This window comes from Euprymna scolopes, chromosome 27 (assembly GCF_053919585.1).
Source record: "Euprymna scolopes isolate OS-2025 chromosome 27, ASM5391958v1, whole genome shotgun sequence".
NCBI lineage: Eukaryota > Metazoa > Mollusca > Cephalopoda > Sepiida > Sepiolidae > Euprymna > Euprymna scolopes.
In genome coordinates this window covers 112,859,942-112,871,534 of record NC_136508.1, presented here as the reverse complement: position 1 = coordinate 112,871,534, position 11,593 = coordinate 112,859,942, and the positions used below count along the sequence as shown (strand labels likewise).

At 38.0% G+C, this 11,593-nt stretch overlaps 1 protein-coding gene and 1 non-coding gene across 2 annotated transcripts; both read left to right on the top strand.

The window, feature by feature from the left end:
* The first annotated feature begins 3,227 nt into the window (after positions 1 to 3,227).
* Positions 3,228 to 3,359, top strand: LOC145249266 (U4 spliceosomal RNA). The gene has a single exon (XR_013863512.1). It is a non-coding gene; the product is annotated as a U4 spliceosomal RNA (small nuclear RNA).
* Positions 3,360 to 4,273: 914 nt separating this feature from the next.
* LOC145248779 (uncharacterized) lies at positions 4,274 to 8,660 on the top strand. The gene is made up of 3 exons (XM_080110414.1): positions 4,274 to 4,845; positions 6,181 to 7,749; positions 7,963 to 8,660. Exons 2-3 carry the CDS (start codon positions 6,228 to 6,230, stop codon positions 8,658 to 8,660), a joined length of 2,220 nt encoding a protein of 739 aa, XP_079966540.1. The 5' UTR covers positions 4,274 to 4,845; positions 6,181 to 6,227.
* Positions 8,661 to 11,593: the final 2,933 nt, after the last annotated feature.

Below are 11,593 nucleotides of genomic sequence, written 5' to 3'. Positions count from 1 at the left end.
GAAAAGATAAGGGCGCACGGGTCAATGCATTGTGGAAAATGCTTAGGGAGGCCAAAGAAGCAATTCTAGGACTGAAGATAGTGGAGGAAGAGCATCCCTCTCTGAAGCAGATTATGGCGAAATGCGAAGGGAGGGTCCCCATATATGTTCACCCATCCCTGTATAGAGCATTGAAAATAACATTTCCCCTGGACGTAGGAGGCCTGGCTCGGGATTGTCAACCGGCAGTGGAACTGTTGACTGGCAGTCTCGGCCAGACCTTCGAGGTCCTTACCACCCGAGGACTTTAGACCCGTGATAGAAGAATATTACTAGTTAGGGACACAATGAACTTGAACCTAGCTAGTTTGAATGCGAGGGGCATGAGATCCCAAAGCAAGGTTGCTCGCGTGCTGAGGGATCTCGTGGCCCTTGAGGTAGACATAGCTACTTTGCAGGAGACCCACTTTGTTGGGCCCAGAGATTGCGATGTGCTGGTAAACGACTTTGACATTTACTCAGCATATCGCAATTCTTATAGCCGTGGAGTTTCTGTGCTAGTGAGTTGCACCCTAGATGCGACGGTTACTGTGGTCCACGCATGCGCTTATAGAAGGCTGGTCGTGGTTGATGTTGCCGTTAAAAGCGGTAAGTTCCAGATTTTGGCTGTTTACGTGCCTAATATCGCTGGGGAGAGGGTTTCCTTTTTTCGGCAGGTGGAGGTGTTCCTTTCAGCGGGTCTGGAGCGCGTAGTTTTAATGGGGGACTGGAATGCCATCCTGGACCTAAAGATAGATAAGGTCGGGGGAAATAGAGGGTCGGAGAGGTGTGAAAGCAGTCTGTCTGACCTGATGGCCTCATGCGATCTTGTCGACAGATTCCATCTGGATCACCCGGGGAGGGAGATGTGGACGTGGCAAAGTAGTGTGGCCTCCTGTCCAAGTACCTACTTGGATAGGGTGTTAGTTAGAAGAGGCGACATAGATTTCTTATCTTGTCCCACGTTCCACTGGCTAGGTCATTTGGACCAGAAATTAGTAATGGCCCGTTTGAGAGTAGGTAATAGGCCTAGGTTGGCTGGCTACTGGAAGTTGAACGCCTTCTTACCAGAGATAAACGACTTCCGGGAACAGCTGACAACACTAATTTAGCGGGAGTTAGTGGGGGCGGTTACCGGGAGTAGCTGGTGGGTTAAACTTAAGGCTACCATTAGGCTCTTTTGTGTCCAATATAGCCAACACCTCACGTTAACTAGGGCATGGACCAAAAGGCACCCAGATGATAGGCTGACCCAGGCAATGGCTGGTGGGGATCCCCTAGAGATAGCAGTAGTTAAGGGGGACCTCCAGCACTTGGCTAGCGAGCGTTACGAAGGTCAAGTAGTTAGAACTAGGTTAAAAAGTGTTTCTAAGGGAGCCGTAAATGTTGACGCTGTTGAGCATAAGGCTGCTTTAAGACGTGGCTTGGATGGGTACATTCGGAAGGTGAAAAACCTGGAAGGACATACCCTCGTATCGACTCGAGAAATTTGCAATGGGTTTTGTCACATCTGGAGGAATGCTTTGCCCAACTACCCAGACTCCGCGGCCAGGAGTTTGGCAGCTATTTAGCCGGCTCGCCCCGCCTTACTGCGGCCTGAGCAACTAGCTGTGATGGGATGGTTACAGAGCGTGAAGTCATTACTGCGTTAAAGCAGGTTGGCCAGAACAAATCTCCAAGGCTCGATGGTCTGCCCTACGAACTGTATTTGAGGCTGTCGCCCATGTTTGTTTCTCTTCTGACGGGTGTGTTTAACCACTGGTTTGCTCAGGGATCCATCCCTGGGCAGGTAACCAAAGGAGTGGTCACACTACTGAAGAAAAGAGAGCAGCATTGCGGGGAGGATTTAGATGATTATAGGTCCATCATTCTGCTAAACACAGAGTTGAAGATTTTGGCCCGCATTCTTGCAAACCGACTGCAGGTTGTTATCAGAGACTTGGTCGAACCGGATCAGACTTGTGCTGTGAAGGGGAGATCGATTAAAAACAACTTGCACATGGTGCGCACGATCATAGAGGGATTAGAAGACGACACAGGAGCCGCACTGATCAATTTAGATCAGTCCAAAGCGTTCGATAGGGTCAACCATGGTTTCTTGGAATCTGTTATTGAGATTGCTGGCTTTGGTCCGGACTTCCACAAATGGATTTCCGTTTTGTATCGTAATCCTGTGGTAGCAGTACAAATAAATGGTAAGTTGTCGGAGTCCTTTGTGGTCTCTCAGTCGGTGTGTCAGGGTTGTCTGCTGTCACCTCTGTTGTATGTCCTGGCGTTGGAGCCCTTCCTTCACAAATTCAGGGACGAGGCGACTAGACCAGTCCTGCGCGACATAGCTCTACCTGGCGGCAAATTCATGAGGGTGTCCTCGTACGCTGATGATGTCACCGTTTTTGTAGGGCAAAGGATCAATATTAAAGCGGTGATAGAGTCGGTCGATGAGTATGAAAGTGTCACAGGGGCCGTAGTCAATCGAACAAGTCCGTTGGCCTGCAGTTGGGCTCCTGGACCAGGGTAAACTCGCTTCCAGTTGGGTTCAGCTGGATGGATGGCCTGATAAAGATTGTTGGAGTCTGGTTTGGGCCTAGACTCCAGCTGAACAAAAATTGGTCGGAAGTACAGACAAAGGTCGAATCGACAGTAAGGACTTGGATTCGCAGGGGCTTATCCCTGAAGGGTCGTACGGAGGCGTGTCAAACTTACGTCTTTCCATTGATCCTTTACTGCTTGTCAGTACTTCCTCTGCCTGCGGACCGCTGTAAGGCTTTGGAGCGACTCCTTTTCAAACTTCATTATTTTTAGTTGTTTTCTTTTTCTTTCTTTTTGGGTGTATCTTAGCTTGCCCCCCTCCCCATCATCTCATCCCTCATTTAGTTTTAGTTTTATTTTAAAAAAAATCCTTTTGTTTGTACATATGATTTTGCTTTGTTTATATGTAAAAATTTATCTTTTTTTCAGAATGTAGATAAAGCCGATTCATACGCTGGGGAGATTTTAAGTAGATAAACTCCATGGTAAGAATGAGGTATTATGGTGATAGTGTCTTAGTGTAGGGCAATTAAATAAAGTCTTCTCAAAGACCTAGAAATTAGATTAGAATAACCCTCGACCCCCACTCCCCCTACCGGCTCCATGCCTAAGTGTTTTGGACCCCAAATGAGGGCCTGACAGTAGATAATGCCAGGTCCGAGGCCAAACACTAAATACTTAACTTTGCGCAGAGGCGGTACAATAGCCAATGAGAATTTTCCGAGGCGTTGTTATTGCTAGTTGAAAACTATTCCCAATACCCCGCGATGGCACCCGGTGCCAACCGCAATTTCTAGGCACCTCATAGGAGGTGTAAAATCGAAACTAAAAACAGACAATATTTACATTCCATGCCTTACCTCCTTCTTCGGGAGTACTAGGCTTACTTTTCGATGTTTTTCTTTTTTCATTTTGTCTTTTTTTTGTCATTTTATTTTTTTCGTTTTATGTCGTTTTTATTGTACCCTTTTTTCATTTAATATACTTCCCCCCCCCCCATTTTATCTTTTGTATATGTTTTTTTTTTTAATCTTCATTTTATGTTTTGGTATTTTTTCAGATTAGGTTCACCTCCACAGTTTTCTTTTAAATGATGACTGTTTTAGGTTTTCGACTATGCTGAATACGAAAATCGCATTGAAAATTTGCAGAAATAAGTAGTTATTGAGATATAAACAGTTGTGTTATGCATTGTAATCTTTGGCGGCCATCTTTTTACGCGCGTGCGCGCCATAAACAAATCTACTCATCTATGATTAACACTGTGCACGTGCATAAAAAGATGGCCGCCAAAGAATACAATGCATAATACAACTTTTTATACTTCGATAACTACTTATTTCTGCAAAATGTCATGCTATTTTCGTATTCAGCATAGTCGAAAACCTATAAAAGTAGTCATTTATAAGAAATTGTAGAGGTGGGCCTAATCTAAAAAAATACTGATAGATTTTTTTAAGTTTAAAAATTGAAAAAAGAAATCACTCGTAAAATTCAATTGATTTCATTACTTAAAAAAATAGATGCATGAAGGCGCGCCGGCACTTTGTAAACTGTTTTTTTTTTAATAAAAAATAATATTTCTATATTTTTAAACAACTTTAATAGTTTATTTTGAAGAAAATAAACAACCCACTTTAAAAGGAGAAATTACGATTTTTTTATTTTATTCGCGGTTTTGTGTCAAAAATTTCCCCAAAATTCTTATACACCTAGTTGTGTTGTGCCCTCCTCCCATGCATTAACACCTTCTTTGATAGAGAAGTAGTTTAATGTTGTAAAATGATGCACCAGCTCCCGGGTGTGAACATGGTCGAGAATAGAAAAGGACACAAATCAATGGCCGTGTAACTTGCTCAAACGCTTTTTAATATATTGTTTCAGGGGCAGGTAACTCTTCTGGGAGTTATGTCCCTTTAATTGCAAACATTTGTCACCGGATATACGAGGAGAGAAACCCTCCCTGGACTGAACCGAGACCGCCGAGATATATTAACATTAAGGCCGGTCAAATATGAAATGTGACGTCACATGGGAAGTTTACGTTCAAGTCACGTTTGGGAACTGGGCCGTATCGAACGGCCATTTTGTTTTATTTCACTCGCTCTAATAAACACGTGTCAATTTGTTTGCTTTTCTTTTAAAATGCCTAGTTGTTGTTCTGTACCACTATGCAAAGATAATTACGCAGATGGACCCAAAGTGAGTGTATTTAAATTCCCTGACGATAAGGATTTACGTGATAAATGGACAAATGCTATCAAGCGAGAACATTTTGAGCCTACAAAATCAAGCCGGGTAAGTGTTGTTTACATTGAGAATTTTTAAATATATAATTATTTCTATTAATTAATGTTTTATATATATAATTATTTCTATTAATTAATTTCTTATATATAATTATTTCTATTAATAAATTCTATAATTTTTTATATCAATGAGTAAAATTAATAGAAATAATTACATATAAACAAAAATTAATTAGCTTGGTGCACGTGGAATTAGTGCATTTTTAATATTTGTTTTTTAACATTTGCTTAATCGAATTCTATCATTTTCGTACTGTACAATTCTATCATTTTTCTGTATCAATTACAAAAAATAATAAAAACAATTCTGTATAAACAAATTTAATTAATAAATATAATTATATATAAACCAAATTATATATAAACCAAAACAATGAAATGTAGTAAGAAAATATTTTAAAACTCAACCGTATTGAATTATTCCTTTGATATATTTTTCACCATACTCTTTAAAATTAAGGAATGATTGTATACGTTTTTAACGTATTAAATTCTTTCAAACAAGTTTTCTATACAATTGTAACCAAATCAAACTTTATTGCTGTACTAAACTTAAATCTTATAAAGATAAAAAAAAAATCGGTCAAATTCTGTAGAAGTACATTTAAAAGTTAACAGTCGTTTCTCTCCGATTGCGTTTGTTTTTACTATTAAAGTTAAAACAAAGTTCAACATTATCTTAAAAATTAACCACTAACAAATTCTTGATGGATATTTTTTTAAATTTCGTTACATTAATAACATTGCAAGATTATATAAGCGTGTAGAAGAATGATGAACATAAGAAATTTGAAATGTTGAAAACAGGTACAACTCTTTATATATAGATTTCTTTTAATTATATATATATATATATATATATATATATATATATATATATATATATATATATATATATTAAACTGGTTATTCAGAGAGGATACCATGCTATTCCTTAAATAGTATTTTGAAGCCCATGTTTTATGGTACCTTCGTTTATTTGCATTGTTAGGTGAAAGTATAAAATAGTTACAAAACACATTCTACTTCATGTTAAGAATATATTTCTAAATAATAACGTTATTTCAGAACGGTACCTTCAGTGCATAAGTACAAAAAATAGTATAACTGTCTAAGAAGTTTTTAAAATAGAGGTTATTAATTGTTAATCTTGAAATTTTAAGTTCTATGACTAAACATTTTTTTACATTTCTATCAGTGTTTTAAAATTATTATTTTATTTTTATTTTTATTTATTATTTCTATCAGTGTTTTAAATTTATAATTTTACCTAATTTAATGGTATACTCATTTACTGTATAACTTATCACTTATTTTTTTTTAGGTATGTGAACTGCATTTCCTTCAATGTGATATAATGCATGAAACCTCATGTTACGATCCCAAAACTGGAGTGACTCTTACTGCAAAATTAAAATATCCACGCTTGCGGAAAGATGCAATTCACAAGTATCTGTAACTCAACCGTCAGCATCTAACAGAGAGTCTCCCAATGCCAAAAGAATGCGGCTAGAAAATGAGGCCGTAAAACATGCTTTGGCTGAAAGCATTGCCGACGATGTGGCATATAAAAAGAATATTAAGTTTGAAAGCCTTCAAGAATTGGAAGGAAAAATTACATTTCTGGGCCAGATGTATTGGACTGTAGTTAAACATGACAAAACACTCATGATATGTCACATCACGAAATCACCCAATCCCAAAATAAGTCTTTCTATAGTGATTGAGCATTACTGTTCAATACAGGTTTTCTGTAATGATGTGGAAATGCATATGATAGGGCAAGATAAAATTCCTACTCATGTAAGTGACATCATCACCTTAGAAAATGTCCTCAAAAACATGAAAAGGCTGGATATTGAAGAACACAGAACCAACCTTCCAAATGTATTTACCTCATTGACTCTGATAATATCTTTTTTAACATTGCTCATAGATCAAACTGAAAAATATTGTGAAGCATTAAAATTTATATGTGAGCAGTTACAACTGCTGACACAGAATAGGTTTGATTATTCTGCAGAAATGTTGATATTTTGTTCACTATTTTATAACTGCTCTCCAAAAGGATACAGACTTTTAAGAGACAGCAATAAACTCATCTTACCCTGTCCTTCTACCATCAGGAGGTTAACTTTATCAAAATACATGGATCCTGTAGTTGAGCAACATGACAAATTCTTGATGTACATTAAGAATAAATTTAAATTGTTATCACAACAAGATGAGACAGTATCGTTACTTGTTGATGAAATTCATTTAAAGCCATACTTTGACTTTAAAGGAGGGAATATTGTTGGATCAGCATATAATACTTGTGAGGCTGCAACAAGTGCTTTTGCTTTCATGGTGAGCAGTATCTGTTCCAAATACAAAGACGTTGTGCATATTATGCCTACTAAATGCCTAAAAGCACAGTCTTTATTTGAAATTCTAAAAGAAATTATAATTGGATTAGAGGAGATTGGGTTTAAAGTAATATCTGTTATAACAGATAACAATGCTATTAATAAGAAAGCCATGTCATTATTCACTTATCCACCAAGACTGTCAATAGTATATGCACATCCAGTTTTGAAGTCTCGGCCTCTTTTCTTTATATTTGATTCTGTGCACATTTTAAAGTGTATAAGAAATAACTGGCTCGGTCAAAAAGATGCCAACAAATGCATGATATTTCCTAGCTTTAATGAAAGTAATCAAACAAATGATATTTTAGAAGCCCCATTTACAACTTTGCAAGACATTCAAAAATTTGAAGCACAATCATTCTTAAAATATTGCTACAAATTAACTACAAAGGCTCTTTCACCTACAAATCTAGAAAAACAAAAAGTAAATTTAGTCATACAAATTTTTAATGACTACACAATTCAAGGATTGTTAACCTTAGGTAAAGAGAAAAGTATATCTAAATGTGAAGAAGTTGCAGAATACATAAATATTATTAATACTTGGTGGACAATATTAAATGTAAAAACACCATTTAAAGGCCATCGACTTAAAAATAAATATGCATTTCCACTTACAAACCAAAAATATGATGAGAGTTATATATTTCTCAAAAAATTCTATAATTGGTTAGAACGTTGGAACAATATTTCAGGAAATTCTGGAAAACTAACTAAGGAAACATATACAGCCTTACATCACACCACTCATGCAATTTTAGAACTAACTGATTATTGCATAGAAGACTTAAACATGAAATATATTTTACCAGGCAAATTCCAGACAGATCATCTCGAGTCAAGATTTGGACAGTATCGGCAATTTTCTGGTGGACAATATAATATAAGTGTACGTCAAGTTTTTGAATGCAAAAAGAAAATTAGAATGCTGTCAGTATTGAAATTAAATTTACCAATACACAACAAAAGTATCGATCTTACAGATATAGGAGACACTAACTGGGAAGGAATGGATGAGGTACAAATAGTAGACCATAAATATGACATCGATATAACAGATGATGATCTTAATAAATGTAGAGAAGTTTTCCCGATTATAATATATTTATCGGGTTATTGTTGCCATGCAGTTTTCAAGAAAATAAAATGTAACAGCTGCAAAGATCTAATGACAGGTACACTAACAGATGATATAGAACAAAAACCTGAAATGAATAATTATTTCCAAGGGATTAATAGGGGTGCTTTATTTCATCCGAATGACACTACTGCAAATTTTGTTCTTTATAATTATGCCGTTATAAAAAAATTACTAGAAAACTCTTCTTTTTCTACAGTCTATGCACCAAAGGCAGATAGCAGTTACAACAACATTAGAGGTTTTGTCAGATAATGGACTTCTGTTTGAATTTGACATCTGTTATGAAAATCATCAAATAAAAAAACTCGAAAAAATGTTCCTATGGTCATCAACAAATTCTCTCTTAAAAATTTTTTGTGGCGTGGAAAACAATAAAAAAAATTCTTCAAATAAAAGAAAATTACAAACCTTTCACTAAAATTATCATTTGTTATTGTGTTTTTTTATACACTTGTTTTATCTTTTTGCTTTTGTTAACAGCATTTTAGTATCTTGAGTTACCTCCCTTTTGAGTTATCTCCCTTCAACTCGTTAATGGATGATCTTCTTATGATGACGTCATATTTGAATGGATTGGCCTTAATGTTAATAATATATCTCGGCGGCCTCGGTTAAGCCCTGTATCATTGGGTACACTGACCTCTATTTTACTACACTGAATGTTGAGTTTCTTACATATCTTCGAGTGAAGGTATTTGCAAACTCCGTTATAGCGATCTGTATAATAACCATCTCCAAGTAGGACTTTGCAACTAGAAATCAGGTGGCCCACACTCTAAACCTCAGTGCTACAGAACCTGCATTTATTATTGTTGCTTAGACCACTGGTCTTTTTGAAGGCGTTAGTCATCAGGCCTTGGTCTTGTGCAGCCAATATCAACCTCTCTTGGTCGTAATGGAAGGATCCTCTTTTGAGTCAGTCCAGGGAACTATCCCTATCGATATATTCTTGGGATATTTCAGTCGGTAGGTATTTTGCCTGTTTATAGGTTGGTCCATTCTTCTATTTTAACACTATGGAACTGGCTAGTGTATTTTTTCCGACTTTTCTGGGATATGTCAGTGGCAGGCTTGTTTGGGTTCTCAGTATCATTTGTAAGGCAATCCTTTCCAAAATGAGGGGCAAGTTGTGTTATAGATGTTTTACTATTTGCTCGATTCTGATAATGATCTTTAATTTTCATCAGCTTGGGGTTACAGGAATTTATTATGTACTGACCTATGCTGACGATTGTGGCTCTGTGTTGATGATTGACTTCCGAGAGTCCCATACCTCCTTCTCGCCTGGGTAGGTACAAACGAGGCATACACTGGTTTCGATAAATAACTCGGTACAAGGTTAACATTTTCCTTGTCTTTGTGTCAAGCCAATTTATGTCTTTCTGAGGCCAGTCAATAATGCCAAAACTATATGTTAGTACTGGCATGGCAAGTTGGTTAATTGCCGTAACTTTGTTCTTGTTTGTGATTTCAGTTTTGCAGATTTTTCTTACCCGGAATAAATATTCTTGGCTTAGTTTTTCTCTCATCTTGGAATGCTGGATGGACTCATTTTCATCAATGCCGAGGTATTTGTATGTTTCCTGTTCATCCAGTTCTCTGATTACACTATTTTCATCGTGCTGTATATTTTCAGTAAATATCTTCTTGCCAACTTTCAGAGTACACTTAGCACACTTATCTAGCCCGAGCTTCATTTTGATGTCATTGGAAAAAGTGTGGATAATTTTCAGTAGATGATCTAAATCCTTATCCGAGCTAGCATACAGCTTAAGATCATCCATGAAAAATAAATGATTTATTACCTTGGAGGATTCTCTTTGGCGGCTGTTGCTTAGATTATAAGCACCTTGGCAGTTCTTTAGAAGCTTACTTAGAGGATCAATTGCCAAGCAAAATAGTACAGGAGATAAATTGTCTCCTTGGAAGATTCCTTTTTTAATTTTTATATTTAGAATGGATATCCTTCCCCCGTTATGGTTTAAGGTAATGGATGTTTGCCACTCCTTCATTTGGGCAGCTAAAATTTCTCATATAGTCGGGTGGATTTTGTATAATTGGAGGCATTTTAGTATACACGAGTGGGGTACACTATCAAATGCTTTCTCGTGCACATGGAGTGGGGTTCGATCAGCAAGGACCGACTGCTGGCTGACCATTCCAGATATTCGTCCTTGCTTGAACTTGGTGGTGCACCGGTTTCCAGGGGGTCTAACCCAAACTGGATCCCCTACCTTGTATTTGTCATGACTCTCCTTGTCGATTGGTTGGACAGTGTCAATGCCCTTTATCCTAACACGGTATTTGTGTATGGCATTGGCCGGTGCTATTGTTAGTGTCTTCTCATCCTTTGGTGTGATGTTATACCAATATGTGGCCTCCGTAATGGTGCATTGCTTTATGGCAGCAATTCTCTTGATGCTGCGATGGCTCCTCTCAGCAATGCCATTCCCTGATGGCATATGAGCACATCGCAGTCGTAGTCGGACACCCAACTCATTCAACAACTGCCGAACTTAGTGGCTACAAAAAGCAGCATCGTTGTCCATCAATATCTCTTCCGGCGCACCTCACTCAGAAAAGATAGATGACAGTTGGCGGACAACATTCGCTGAGTCCTGCCTGGTCATTTGCCGCCACACCGCAATACGAGTGGGTCCACAGTTGATAAGTGTTAGAAAGGGCTTACCACTGTAATGGGTAATATCCATCGCTAATCGTTGCCACACATGCTCAACTTCCAATCGCCCATTCTGCCATTGCTCAGGTGTAGGATCGATAGACTGGCAGGCCTCACAGTGCTTCATGATCTGTCTGACATCCACCCTTGTCACTGCCGGGTCCACATGCCTCGCAAAATACAAAGTGCTTTTGATACCTGGATGTCCACTCTGCACATGAATTCTTTGTATTTGGCATGAGCTAATCGCACCAACTGTGCAAGATCGAGCAGCGAACTCCACGCCTGTCTTCACAGCTTCATACCATTTGTGAGGCACACGGGTTAGTTGGTCTGCACGATTACAGTGTGATGCCACGAGCGTTACACTCACCAACAAGTCATACTTTGATACCAGACTCTTCAGGGTGTTTAGCTTCTGCCGGATTAACATCTCACTGGCTGCCTTAGTGTGGATTCTCGTTCGTCCCGAAAGAGTGTCGGACACCCAGTGGTAGACGCAGAG

Coding starts and splice junctions, on each gene's coding strand:
- LOC145248779 (XM_080110414.1), top strand. CDS start 6,228: ATGTTACGATCCCAAAACTGGAGTGACTCTTACTGCAAAATTAAAATA. Junction 7,750..7,962: donor TCAAGGATTGTTAACCTTAG/GTAAAGAGAAAA, acceptor ACAATATTTCAG/GAAATTCTGGAAAACTAACT.